Source organism: Hyperolius riggenbachi, chromosome 2 (genome assembly GCF_040937935.1).
Source record: "Hyperolius riggenbachi isolate aHypRig1 chromosome 2, aHypRig1.pri, whole genome shotgun sequence".
Taxonomy (NCBI): domain Eukaryota; kingdom Metazoa; phylum Chordata; class Amphibia; order Anura; family Hyperoliidae; genus Hyperolius; species Hyperolius riggenbachi.
The window spans coordinates 103,053,395-103,067,349 of NC_090647.1; the positions used below are offsets into that span (position 1 = coordinate 103,053,395).

Sequence of the window (13,955 nt, forward strand, 5' to 3'; positions counted from 1 at the left end):
TTGATTTGATGACAGACCTTGGTGTCTAATTATTGAGGGGAAGTCCATAGGGTTGCAACGGTATGAAATTCCACGGTATGATAACCGTCAAAAAAAATACCACGGTATGACGGTATTACGGTATACGGTATAAAACAATTTGGACCTGGGCCCCACCCCCTTACATTAAATAATGTTCCCCCACCCACCAGTAATAGGTGGCTGCAGCATAGGTAGCCAGGGATAGGTGTAGCCAGTGGCAGGTGCCGTAGCATGGTTAGCCAGGTATAGGTGTAGCCAGTGGTAGGTGTCGCAGCATAGGTAGCCAGGGGGAGGTGTAGCCAGTGGTAGGTGCCGCAGCATAGGTAGCCAGGGATAGGTGTAGTCAGTAGTAGGTGGCTGCAGCATAGGTAGCCAGGGATAGGTGTAGTCAGTGGTAGGTGCTTGCAGCATAGGTAGCCAGGGATAGGTGTAGCAGCATAGGTAGCCAGGGATAGGTGTAGCCAGAATTAGGTGGCGCAGCATGGGTAGCCAGGGATAGGTGTAGCCAGTGGTAGGTGGCGCAGCATAGGTAGCCAGGGATAGGTGTAGCCAGTGGTAGATGGCGCAGCATGGGTAGCCAGGGATAGGTGTAGCCAGTGGTAGGTGGCGCAGCATGGGTAGCCAGGGATAGGTGTAGCCAGTGGTAGGTGGCGCAGCATGGGTAGCCAGGGATAGGTGTAGCCAGTGGTAGATGGCGCAGCATGGGTAGCCAGGGATAGGTGTAGCCAGTGGTAGGTGGCGCAGCATGGGTAGCCAGGGATAGGTGTAGCCAGTGGTAGGTGGCCAGGGATAGGTGTAGCCAGTGGTAGGTGGCGCAGCATAGGTAGCCAGGGATAGGTGTAGCCAGTGGTAGATGGCACAGCATGGGTAGCCAGGGATAGGTGTAGCCAGTGGTAGGTGGCACAGCATGGGTAGCCAGGGATGGGTGTAGCCAGTGGTAGGTGGCGCAGCATGGGTAGCCAGGGATAGGTGTAGCCAGTGGTAGGTGGCGCAGCATGGGTAGCCAGGGATAGGTGTAGCCAGTGGTAGATGGCGCAGCATGGGTAGCCAGGGATAGGTGTAGCCAGTGGTAGATGGCGCAGCATGGGTAGCCAGGGATGGGTGTAGCCAGTGGTAGGTGGCACAGCGTGGGTAGCCAGGGATGGGTGTAGCCAGTGGTAGGTGGCGCAGCATGGGTAGCCAGGGATAGGTGTAGCCAGTGGTAGGTGGCGCAGCATGGGTAGCCAGGGATAGGTGTAGCCAGTGGTAGATGGCGCAGCATGGGTAGCCAGGGATAGGTGTAGCCAGTGGTAGATGGCGCAGCATGGGTAGCCAGGGATGGGTGTAGCCAGTGGTAGGTGGCACAGCGTGGGTAGCCAGGGATGGGTGTAGCCAGTGGTAGGTGGCGCAGCATGGGTAGCCAGGGATAGGTGTAGCCAGTGGTAGGTGGCGCAGCATGGGTAGCCAGGGATAGGTGTAGCCAGTGGTAGATGGCGCAGCATGGGTAGCCAGGGATAGGTGTAGCCAGTGGTAGATGGCGCAGCATGGGTAGCCAGGGATGGGTGTAGCCAGTGGTAGGTGGCGCAGCATGGGTAGCCAGGGATAGGTGTAGCTAGAATTAGTTGGCCAGCACAGAGAGCTGGAGGGAGGGAGAGGGGACAAATACTCACTTGTCAGCAGCCAAGTCCTCACACGTGTACTGTGCTTCCTTCTACTTCCTGTTTGTGCTTGCATCATCTCCTTGTAATAGCACCCAGGGGGCGCTGTTTCAGGAAATAAGATACAAGAACAGGAAGAACAATGAAGCCCGGGTACAGCGCGGAGGACGGAGCTGGCTGCTGGAAAGTGAGTATTTATACCCACCGCTGTTCGTGCGCCGCTTCTACGTCGCTCCGCCCCCCGGTAGCCCCGCCCCCTGAAAACCGGTAAAACGAGATTGTGCACGGTACGATTACCGTGCACAATCATACCGTGGTATATCGTCATACCGGTATACCGCGGCAACCCTAGAAGTCCACCACTTTCCCTCCCGGCAATTTTTAACAATTTTATATTAATTTTATTCTGCTGGCGCCTCTGATCACCTACCAGTATATTTTTCATCTTCTAGTTAGAATAACTTTTCAGCACTTTGAAAAAGTAACATCAAAACTATTTAAGTACTTGCTTGCTGATGATTTAAAATGTATTTTATTGACAAGTTTGAAAATATCACTTAGGAGAAAACTCAGGAGAAAAAGGCCACACCATCTTTAAAGTGAACCTGAACGGAGTAAAATTATTTAAAATAAATGCATCATGTAGTTGCAAATAAATATTACATACTAACCTCACCGTCAGTTCCTCTCAGAAACTTATTTATTGCAGGATTTGTATCAGTTGTAACAAAGAAATTTTGTTCTGTAAAGATTATGCTGGTCTGTATCTTTTAGAGCAGAGAGGAAGGTCTGAGTTCAGGTCCGCGTAAAGTTAGAACTTATTGGGGCCAATTCACATTTTCTCCTAAAGGTGCCCATACATCAGGCGACTTTGGCGGATGATCGACCAACCGATTTTGTTATTATCAAATAGGTGCAGGCCCGACTGACGATTCAACCAATTTTGGACCGAAATTGGTTGCGTTAGTCGATTGCGCCTGCTGCAAGATGTCGGGCCAAAGTTGATCGGGTGTGCTACGGTATGGCGGACAATTTTGGAACGAACGACAAAACCCACGCCGCTGCCCCCCTAATGTATAAATGTGTCGTCTCCCCTGTGAGTGCATTTATACATTACCTGTCCTGTGTCAGCCTCCACGTGGGGTCCATAACCTCCGAAAGGGCTCTCCGTACGCGCCACTGGCGCAGCATAACGTCTGACGTCAGTGCTAGCATCTGGCTCAGGCGATTCCCTGAAGATTTCATGCTAAAATTGGACGAGAATCAGCCTGCAGTAAATGGGAAGCTTTGACAAAGAGACACATTTATCTCTAATCAGATTCGATTAGAGATAAATGTTTCTCTTTGTCGAATCTACTGGTAATCTTCTGATGTATGGTCATCTTAAGGTTTGTTTGTTTTTTTTTCTCCTAAGTGAAATTTTTCACACCTAGGCCTTGATTCGCAAAGCTGTACTAATGGATAGCACGGCCGCGCAACGTTACTCGCACAGGTTTACACGCTCGTGCTAACAAAGCTCTTCACTTCTCACTTGCACGCATTGTGACACGTTAATGCGCAAAGAGCTTTGTTAGCGCGTGTACATTGCGCACTACACGCATAGCACGGCTGTGCTATGCATTAGCATGGCTTTGTGAATCAAGGCCCTTATCAATAAAATGCCTTTTAGGCCACTAGCAAGCAAGAAAATACTCAGAATGATTTTGACAATGCTTTTTCACCTACTTTTTGGCACTTTTTCAATTGCAGAGTACTGAAAAGCTATTTTAAACAGAAGATAAAAAAATATCTCCTAGGAGAAAACCTTGCCTCTTGAGTCATAGGCTGTATTAAAATCCCACGAGAAAAGCTAGATTCAATGGAGATTTGAGTCCATTTGTATTTAGAATGTCACAGCAAAGATGCTTGCTATTGTAATGGGACATTTAGCAAAAGCCATCAGAAATGACTCACTAGGTGGACTTCTTTTTAAGGAACAGCATCACAAATTCTAAAAATATGCAGATGGTTAATAATGATTCGATGCTAGATGTCACCCAACCAAAAATAAGCTTCCCTTCTCGTGTGAAGGGATTCGCTGCTTTTGGAAGTGTGGGCAGCATTAAAGTTAATTTTAAATACAACTGAAGCACTAAACATTTAATTACCAACTATTGTTGAGTAACTTTAAATTGTTCTGTTCCGTGGCATTCATCAGCTATAAAATACCTTGGCATTTTAATCTCCAAGGATCGTAATTCATTAAACTTAATGAATTTTCCTCTAAGATCAACAGAGGGGAGGAAAAAATCCTTATCAAGTGATCTTTATACTGTATAGTTAAAGTATTTAAGGGTCACCTGAACTGAGACTACAGTATAGTGTATCTACAATAGGCTACATACACACCATGTGTAGTATGGGTTCCTTATATATTCCTGTCGTACAGTTGTGATTGGCTCCCCTATGTTGCATCACTTTTCCCTTTGTTTGTGGCTGCGACTGGAACCAGTTGCATGAAGGATGAAATAACGGCATGCACTCTGTCCACTCGTGCTCCCTGTATTTTTTGCTCAGCTGAGCACAGCAGCCACATCTGGAAAAGTTCTGTATATACATACTTAATTGCAGCTCATGCAGAAGCAGCAAGCTTCAAGTAGGCATGCCCAGAACACTCCTGTTCCCCAACTGCTGTGCACAACCACGTGGGAGAGAAAAATTACAAGGAGCACAAAGTGGAGAGCGCATGCACTGCTCCTCTTGTGGAACAGGGGGTATGGCAGTCTAACAGAAAGTGAACCCATTCAAAATTGAGCACAGGTAAGTATAGCGGCTTACCTTAATTAACCTCTATAATTTGGGTGAAGGGTAATGCCGAAAAAAGGCTCACCCGGCTCCTGCAAAATTCCAGGTGGCGTTAATTACTATTCACCCTTTCAGTCACCTTGGACAGTGGGGAAAAGACGTAACTCGGCTACTGGCTATTGCTGTCACCCGAATTAGGCTGTTTTTATGGTAATTTTGGCTCCGTCTTTTAACTGCCCCCCAAATTACTGTCTGAGCGCGGGTATAGCTGTAATTCCTATTACGGCCTATGGCTTTGCTGAAATACCCAGAGCTGCTTTTACTTCGAGTATTAGAGCTCAATACTAAACGTGTGTGCAGGTTTATAGATTTATTCTCGGTTTATAGATTTATTCTCAGTTCAGGTGCCCTTTAAGAGGTCGCATTACATGCTGTGCATACATGTGATTACTTAGGTGCTAATCAAGAACTCTTCTTAGAACCTCTGCATATAAATCACTGTGATTTGCTGGGAAAGCTGCTTTGCATGGCTGAATTTTTAGGGTTGGTATACATGACCATTAATACCAAGCCCTTGCAGATCACCTATGGCATTTGTATTCACCTTTCCAGGTTCTTGTGCAAACATTCAACTGCTTTTAAGTTAAGGAGAACCTGAACTGAAAATACGTCAAAATAACCATCCACAGGTCATACCTACCTCGTGTGTGGTCTACTCCTCAATCTCTTCCTCCTCTCCTGTGTCCCATTTGTCCACTATGATCAATGAAATTCTCCATCCTCTATTTTTAAAAAATGTCCATTACCCCATAACAGCTTCCTGGTCAGCACACTGTTAACCTGTAAATCTCACCCATTTGAGCCATAGGGAAACATGGACATTACCTTGCACATTCAGTTGTAACTGACAGCTGCTGAAATATAACTGACAGCAAATGGTAGATTTCAGTTATGACAAAATATTGTCAGAACTGGAAGGGATCACTGCAAGAAGAAAATTGTGAGCTTCGGAGAGGAACGGATGGTGAGGTTAGTATGTAATATTCATTTGCAGCTGCATCGTGTGTTTATGTCATATAATTTTACTCGCATCAGGTTCCCTTTAAGCGACTGGAAAGAATACATTTGGGTAGCTTTACTTTATCTTGAACAGGTACAATCGTTCACTCTGTACTCATTAACACCTTTCTCCAAGCTAGGTGTAGTCACAAGGTGTCAGGGATTCGATTTACTGACTCACAAGCTACATGGTTATTCCAGACTAACGCCTAACATGTCTCTTACACCCCCCCCCCCCCCCCCCAGCCCTTAGCATCACAACTAAGTCTTGTACACATGGTACATAGAACTCGACCACAAGGTCTTTATGCCCTGTGTATATATAAAGGTAGCAGATGATATGTAAGGCATAAGGTCTACTTTATAGATAAATGGTGCTTCTGTAGTAAGCTTTGCTTATCTACTTTTTTTTTTTTTTTTTTTTTTTTTCATCTGCAGGGATGAAGCAGAAAAATGAAGCCCACTGATAGCCTTCCTGAGGCCCCAAAGTCACCGGATTTGTTTTCAGACCACTTAAGAAGACACGTTTCTGTCTGTGAGAAATCAGTTTTTTCTTAAAGAGACTCCGTAACAAAAATTTCATCCTGTTTTCTACCATTCTACAAGTTCCAAAACCTATCCTAATGTGATCTGGCTTACTGCAGCACTTTCTACTATCACCATCTCTGTAATAAATCAGCTTATCTTTCCCCTGTCGGACTTGTCACCCTGTGTCTAGAAGGCTGCCAAGTTCTTCAGTGTTGTGGTTCTGCTATGCCCCCCCCCCCCCCTCCAGGCCCCTCTATGCACACTGCCTGTGTGTTATTTAAATTAGGGCAGCTTCTCTCTGCTCTATTATCTTTTACAAGCTGGATAAATCGTCCTCTGAGCTGGCTGGGCTTTCACATACTGAGGAATTACAGACGGGCAGAGCTGTTTGCACTCTGCAGGAAGAAACAGCCTGTCACTATTCAGTGGGTGATAGCTGCAGGGGGAAAGAAACACACAAATGATCTCTTGAGATTAAAAAGGAAGGCTGTATACAGCCTGCTTTTGTATAGGTGTATTTTCTATGTGTGGACATACTGTACATCAACCTACTTCCTGTTTTGGTGGCCATTTTGTTTGTGTTTAAACAAACTTTTTAAAACTGTTTTTAACCACTTTTAATGCGGCGGAGAGCGGCGAAATTGTGACAGAAGGGAATAGGAGATGTCCCCTAACGCACTGGTATGTTTACTTTTGTGCGATTTTAACAATACAGATTCTCTTTAAGACTATTTTAAATGGAAGAAAAAAATCTGTAGTGTTGAAGTTATACATGGAAGCTGTTGTCCCTTCTAAAACCTGCACCGTTAGTCTGTAGCAGCCTACACTGCTTTTAAAAGGAACCTGAGGTGTGAGACCTATGGAAGCTGCCATATTTATTTTCTTTTAAAGAGGGATTGTCCGTCACAGAATCAAATTCCATTTAACCACTGATCTTTGTTTAAAATGCAGCCTGCAACCTTAACCTGCTGTAATGGATTGCGGAGACACCGCCGCGCGGTCTGACAGCGAGGCGGCTGGTTCCGCGTTCAGACCAGCGGTTTCTCCGCAGCAGCATGCGGCTGGTTTGTCTGAGCCTAGTAGTGCACACAGATGGAGAGCTGCGCGCGCTAACAGGCATGCCCTTTATGCCAATAGGAGAGGGATCAGCTGATCAGGACGATCAGCTGATCCCAGCGCAGTAAGTGATTAGCTGAATGGGACTGGGCGGCGCTGAGGAGCGATCTGCTATATATACTCTTTGCCTGTCAGTTGCTGGTTGTCTGCCGTTGCGAATGCTTATGTGTTAGCACTCAGACCATAGTCAGATCCCTCAGTGTGTTAGAACCAGGTGGACCTGGGAATTCACACTTAGCCAGATTACTGTGTTATTACTGTGTTATTACTGTGTTATACTTTAGACCAGTTCCAGGGTGTTGAGACCACGGACCTCACACCCAAGATTAGGGATACTGTGTCATTGCTGTGTTATTCTTTAGACCAGTTCCATGGTGTTGAGACCATGGACCTCACACCCAAGATTAGGGATACTGTGTCATTGCTGTGTTATTCTTTAGACCAGTTCCTGAGTGTTGAGACCACGGACCTCACACTCTAGACTAGGCCTCTGTTTGATATCTGTTATGACCTATTGCTCTCTTGACCCTTCTCCTGCTCTCTGATTCGGTACCTTCGCATATCTGATTACCTGTTGCCAAACCTGCCTGTCCCTGGTTACCGAATCAGCCTTCTGTATCTGTACCTTATATGCTCCTGTGTTGCCGACCCGGCCTGACCGACCCTTCTACCTGTGACACCCCCCGGTGGGGTGTGCAGTTGCTGCAGGGACTCCCTGTCCCTCAGAGGGACCTCTCTGCAAACCAGTCATGGACTCTATCTCACAGGAGTCCTTTGACTGCAGTAGAGTCTGACTCCCAGCAGTTCAGGGAATCACTGGCTCTCTGGTTATCTCCAACCCTACTAGGAGATACTCGTTATACGGTCTAGGGTCACCTGCTGCTCAGGTGGTCCAGGCTCATATACTGTTGCACCAAACACTTACACTTTATCAGGTGTACAGAGGTTAGTTATACTTGTATTATTGGTGATTCTGCAGATCATCAATAATCAGGTATATATCTGTATTCTTGGTGATAATGCAGATTACCAATAAACAGATTCTCTCTGTGTGCTGACACCGATCGTTACACCTGCATTGCAAGCACTCCAATCTAATCAGAAATGTTTCTGCTGTAATTAATCTTATCTCTAACTGCCTCTATTTGGTACATTGCCTTCGAGAAGGAAGCTTGTAATTACCCCTCCCACATTTCTGCTCCTCACTGATTGTTGAGCGCAGTTTAGTGTAAAGCTGAAACCTGATCTGTCCTGTGTTCTCATGTATTTACAAAGCTAGCTAGCTATGACAGTGTAGTTTGTAGGAGGGGGGATAAAGAGTAAGGAAGGAAATTACATCAGGATTGGTTTCAGTCAGAGAACCAAGATGGCAAATGCCAGGAACAGATTTCTCTCTATTTACTATATAAAATTCACTGGAAAAAAAAAATGTGGACAGTACAATTCATCCTTTATGTAACTAGAACAAGTAGTTATCTACATATATGTTTTTCTTTTTCCTGGCATAGTATGGCTGACCCTGGTGCTTTAACCATTTCAACCGGCGGGGATTTTTCACCTTATGCATTAGAGCAATTTTAACAACTCATCCTCCAGGATGGCTAAAACATGAGAGGAAGCCTGCTCCACCCCGAAGGAAACACCCCCACAATTATTCAATTAGGCAGACCATATAGGTCCTCCTCTGCCATAGCCCCTCAGTTTTAGTGTGTTTCCTACACCTGAAGGACACCCTATGAGGCAGTATAGTACCTGTCTCCTACGTTTTCTTTTTTAGGCCTCCTTCCCCCTCCAGCGGACAGAACTGCGTGTCGAGCTTTTCTCGCTTGTGGTGAAAGCAGAAAGAGTTCATGCATCCATGGGTGGCGGCGGCACGGATGGAGGTCTGATGCTGGCCGTGTCTGCGGGCAGAGTGAGTCTCCTAAGGCGAACGCGCGAGATCTCGCGAGACTTTGACTGTACGCACGGGGAGGAGGCAGCGTGATGACGCACGGCGATTTCCGTATAAGGCGGAAGTTATTCAGCGTTCCCGGCGCCATTGCACGCTGGTCAGTGCTTGCAGAGGAAGGCATGGAGCAGTCAGACGCCTTACCCTCTGAGCCCAGCGGACCTCCGGAGCCCACACAGCCGGCAGGACAGGTAAGAGTGGACAGACTATGGTGTGGCATTGCCAGAAAGTCTGTCCACAGGAAAAACTGCTGTTTTTTTCTATGGAGGTCGCTGGGCAAAGTTTTTTTTCCCTATAAATTCCTGTGTAAACTGCATGTAATATTTAGCTATCACAGGGCTTATGGGCATATTGTTCTCCATTGTGTTTTTACAGACTTCTTTACCTGAGGACCCTGGCCAACCTCAGAAGTCTGTTGACAAGTCCAGGCGCTGCAAAAATTGTAATATAAAATTGCCCAAATCTTGGACTAGATCACAGTGTGAGAAATGTTTAAAGTCTTCAACTACCCCTAAACCTCCAGACCCTTCGGTAGTTATGATGAACTTTATGGAATCCATGCGCAAGGAATTTTCCTCTACATTTAAGACATTTAGATCAGTCATGTCTTCTCCGGCTCAGTGGGCTGTACCGCAACTAACCCCACCCTTAGTGCCGACTCTACCAGTTCCATCGGGTGTTCAGCCCTCGCCCTCTCCAGCTCCCCCCCCCCCTAGCCATCCCGGCTAATTTTGAGGGGAGCCCATTGGTCCCCAACCCTCAGGATTTTGCGGTTTCTTCTTCCGCTGACTCCTTAGAGGAGGGGGAGGAGAGGAGTGGGCCTGATTCTGACCCTGAGGACGTTCCTAAGAAGTTATCCAAATACCTTTTTAACGCTGAGGAAACTTCAGAATTACTAAAAGCAGTTTATGACGCGGAGCAACTGGCTGAGCCAGTGGCCTCCTCAACTGCAAGAGATGATATTTATTCTGGCTTGGAGAGTTCAGAGGGTAGGACTTTTCCAGTCCATCCAGCCATTCAAAAGATTATATTATCGCAGTGGGAAGACCCGGAAAAAAGGTTATATATTCCCAGGTCTTTTAAGCGCAGATTTCCTTTTAATGAGGAAGATATCGCCTTATGGGAGAAATGTCCCAGACTGGATGCTGCTTTATCGCAGTATTCTAAGAATACTGATCTATCTTTTGAGGACGCAGGGGTCCTGAAAAACCCTATGGACAAAAAAGCTGAAAACTTATTAAAGAGGGCATGGGAATCTATTTCCTTCTCTTTTAAGCCGGCAATTTCAGCTATTTGTCTATCCCGCAACCTAAATAAGTGGCTAGCAGGGCTTAATAAACATTTAGTGGATGGTACACCTCATGCTACTATCCTAGAATCTTTTCCGGTGATTGCTCGATCAGTGGCGTTCTTAGCGGATGCGGCTACTGAATCCCTAAAATCGGCAGCCAGAGCTCTAGTGTTAATTAATACGGCTAGACGGGCCTTATGGCTAAATACTTGGGAAGGTGACATAGTCTCTAAACAAAAACTATGTGCAATGAAATTTGAGGGAGATCTCTTATTTGGCAAAGGATTGGAAGAAATCCTAGAGAGATCCTCTGGGAAAGGCAAAAAGTTTCCAGACAAAAGAAAGAAACAGCTTTTTCGTAAAAACTTTCGCAACAAAGGACAGTTTAACCAGAGGGAAACGAAATCGCAGCCCCAGAAAAAGAAATGGACATATAACTCCTCAAAATCAAAAACTCCTTTTCTCTTTAACAAACCAACCACCTCAAATCCAAGAGAAAATAAGTGACGGGGGACAGGTCGGGGGGAGACTGCTATTATTCAGCCATATGTGGACAAATATTACCACAAACAAGTTTATTTTGGACCTGCTGAAAACAGGTTACAAAATCGAATTCTCCTCCCGTCCTCCCCAAAACTTTGTCCTTACGGGGCTATCCAAGGACAAGGAAAAGGCATCGGCTCTGCTAGACTCAATAAGTACACTCCTGCATCAGAATGTGATTACCCGGGTTCCGGCTACCCAATACAGAAGGGGGTTTTACTCCAGAGTTTTCATGATACGCAAACCTTCCGGCAAGTACAGAATGATTTTAAATCTCAAACAATTAAACCCGTTCATTCAGGAAAAGAAGTTCCGAATGGAGAACATCTTTTCAATAAGGAATCTGATCCCAAGAGAAGCTTTTATGGCAACTCTAGATATCCAGGATGCGTATCTACATGTACCGATACACCCGGCATATCAACGCTACCTGAGATTTGCGATAAGAGTGGGGGATACAATCCACCACTACCAGTACCGAGCCCTTCCCTTTGGGATCTCTTCGGCTCCTCGCATATTTACGAAGATTATGGCAGAAATAACATCGTTTTTACATCTGCAGAAAATCCAAATAATTCCATATTTGGACGATCTGTTAATGATAGCAGACTCGACACAGACTCTTTTAAGCCATATAGATCTAACAATCCATTATCTTTCCCAGCTGGGATGGCTTGTGAATTACGACAAGTCAATGTTGATCCCAACCCAGAAAGTGAAGTTTCTCGGTTTTTGGGTGGATTCAATAAACGAAATTTTTCTGTTGCCAGAAGACAAGCAATTCAGTCTAATTCGCAAGATACAAGACTTCCGAACCCAGCCAAGAGTATCCCTGAGGGAGACTCTTGCTTTGTTAGGTTTGATGGCTTCGACGATACCGGGGATAGTCTGGGCACAATTTCACTCCCGTATTCTTTAGGAATGGTTCCTAACAGTATGGGACAGATCCAAGGAGAGTCTGGATCTGTCCTATTCGCTTCCACCCTGTGTGATCTCATCACTCCTTTGGTGGGAGGAGGTCACAAACCTCAATCAGGGTCGATTATGGAATCCGCCAGTTCAGAAGAGGATATATACGGACGCCAGTCTAGATGGTTGGGGAGCCCATCTAGAACATATCCAAGCTCAAGGACAATGGACTCCAGAGATTCAAGCCAAGTCTTCCAATTTCAGGGAACTCCTGGCAGTAAAATTGGCACTGCTCAGATTTCTCCCGACCATACAAAATTGCCATGTAACAGTATTATCAGACAATATGGTAACCGTATCTTACATTCAAAAGCAAGGAGGGACGAGATCAAAGATTCTACGAGATTTAGCGCTAGAGATTTTGCAGATAGCAGAAATAAATCTACAGACGATCTCGGCAGTGCATATCAAGGGCTCTCTAAATATTTTAACAGACCGATTAAGCAGAGAGCCGTGCACGGAAGCAGAATGGTCTCTCAACAAACAGGTATTCGACCTTTTAGTAGCTCAGTGGGGGCAGCCAACAGTGGATCTGTTCGCGTCCCCACAGAATGCAAAAGTGAAAACGTTCTTTTCACTTCATCCCTCATCCAACCTTGCACACCTGGATGCTCTAGCGGTGCCATGGCCAAAGGACCTTCTATATGCATTTCCCCCCTTCAACTTGATAGCGAAAGCCCTGTGGAAAATAGAGCGGGAGTCAGCTCTAGTAATTTTTGTGGCCCCCCCACTGGCCGAGGAGGGCATGGTATTCGAAAATACTTCAACTCTCTATGCAAGGACCTTTGTTTCTACCCCCCAGGGGGGACCTTTTATCTCAAGCCGAGATTTTGCACCCGAACCCTCAGAAATTTGCCCTAGCGGCCTGGCTCTTGAAGGGGAATCTCTGAAGTTAAGAGGATTCTACAAAAGGGTTATCTCTACGTTAGTCAACTGCCGTAAGTTGACAACACGTAAGATTTACTGTAAAGTTTGGAGGGTATTTGCTGCTTGGAAGAAAAGAAAAAGCATAAAAGAGTCTACAATACCAAGTATCTTGGAATTTTTACAAGATGGTGTTGAACTAGGACTAGCCACTAGCACATTAAGAGTCCAGGTTGCGGCTCTATCCTTTTTTCTTAATTTCAAATTAGCCAAGGAACAGGCAGTTATTGATTTTTTAAAAGCAGTATCCAGATCAAGACCAATCCCGTCAAAATTATTCCCTCCCTGGGACTTAAGTTTGGTTTTGAATTATTTAACTGAGTCTCCCTTTGAGCCCCTCAACTCAATTTCAATAAAATGGCTAACTCTAAAGGCGGCTTTTTTAGTCGCCATAACGTCGGCACGTAGGGTTGGGGACATTCAGGCCCTCTCGATAAAAGACCCATACATGACGGTTTTTCCTGATAGGATAGTCTTTAGAACAGATCCTACGTACCTCCCTAAAGTTTCTTCGGCCTTCCACAGATCACAAGATATTATTATTCCGTCCTTTTGTGATCCCCCTTCCAATGAAAAAGAGGGAAAATTTAACAAATTGGATGTTAGGAAAATTCTGCTGTCCTATCTAGAAGCTTCAAAGCCCTTCAGAAGATCTAATCACTTGTTTGTAGCCTTCGCAGGGTCAAGGAAAGGGTTACAAGTTTCAAAAAGTACCATAGCGAGGTGGATTAGAGAGGTTATCACCTTAGCCTATGCCAACACAGGGCAGCCTATTCCCCAGGCTGTGAATGCACATTCTACCAGATCCCTAGCTACCTCCTGGGCTGAAAGATCAGGGGCTTCTTTAGAACAGATCTGTAAGGCAGCGACCTGGTCTAGTCATCAGACTTTTGTGAAGCATTATAGAGTCGATCTACTATCAGCTCAAGACTTATCTTTTGGGAGAAAAGTTCTACAAAACATCATCCCTCCCTAAGGTAACTTTATTAAACTTCTCGTTGGTCTCTCATGTTTTAGCCATCCTGGAGGATGAGTTGTTAAAACCCTGTTAGAACTTACCGGTAGCGGTATTTCAACGAATCCTCCAGGATGGCTACCTTAGTTCCCTCCCTATCCTGGGAGATATGAAATGAAT

At 45.6% G+C, this 13,955-nt stretch overlaps 1 protein-coding gene across 2 annotated transcripts in view; it reads left to right on the top strand.

Moving 5' to 3' along the window:
• Positions 1-13,955, top strand: part of SETDB2 (SET domain bifurcated histone lysine methyltransferase 2) — a 73,989-nt gene that overhangs the window by 5,674 nt on the left and 54,360 nt on the right. For both annotated transcript variants that reach the window (XM_068267135.1, XM_068267136.1), the window contains exon 2: positions 5,940-6,036. In XM_068267135.1, the coding sequence (XP_068123236.1) occupies positions 5,955-6,036 (82 nt within the window). In that variant the 5' untranslated portion in view covers positions 5,940-5,954. The remainder of the gene's footprint in view (positions 1-5,939; positions 6,037-13,955) is intronic.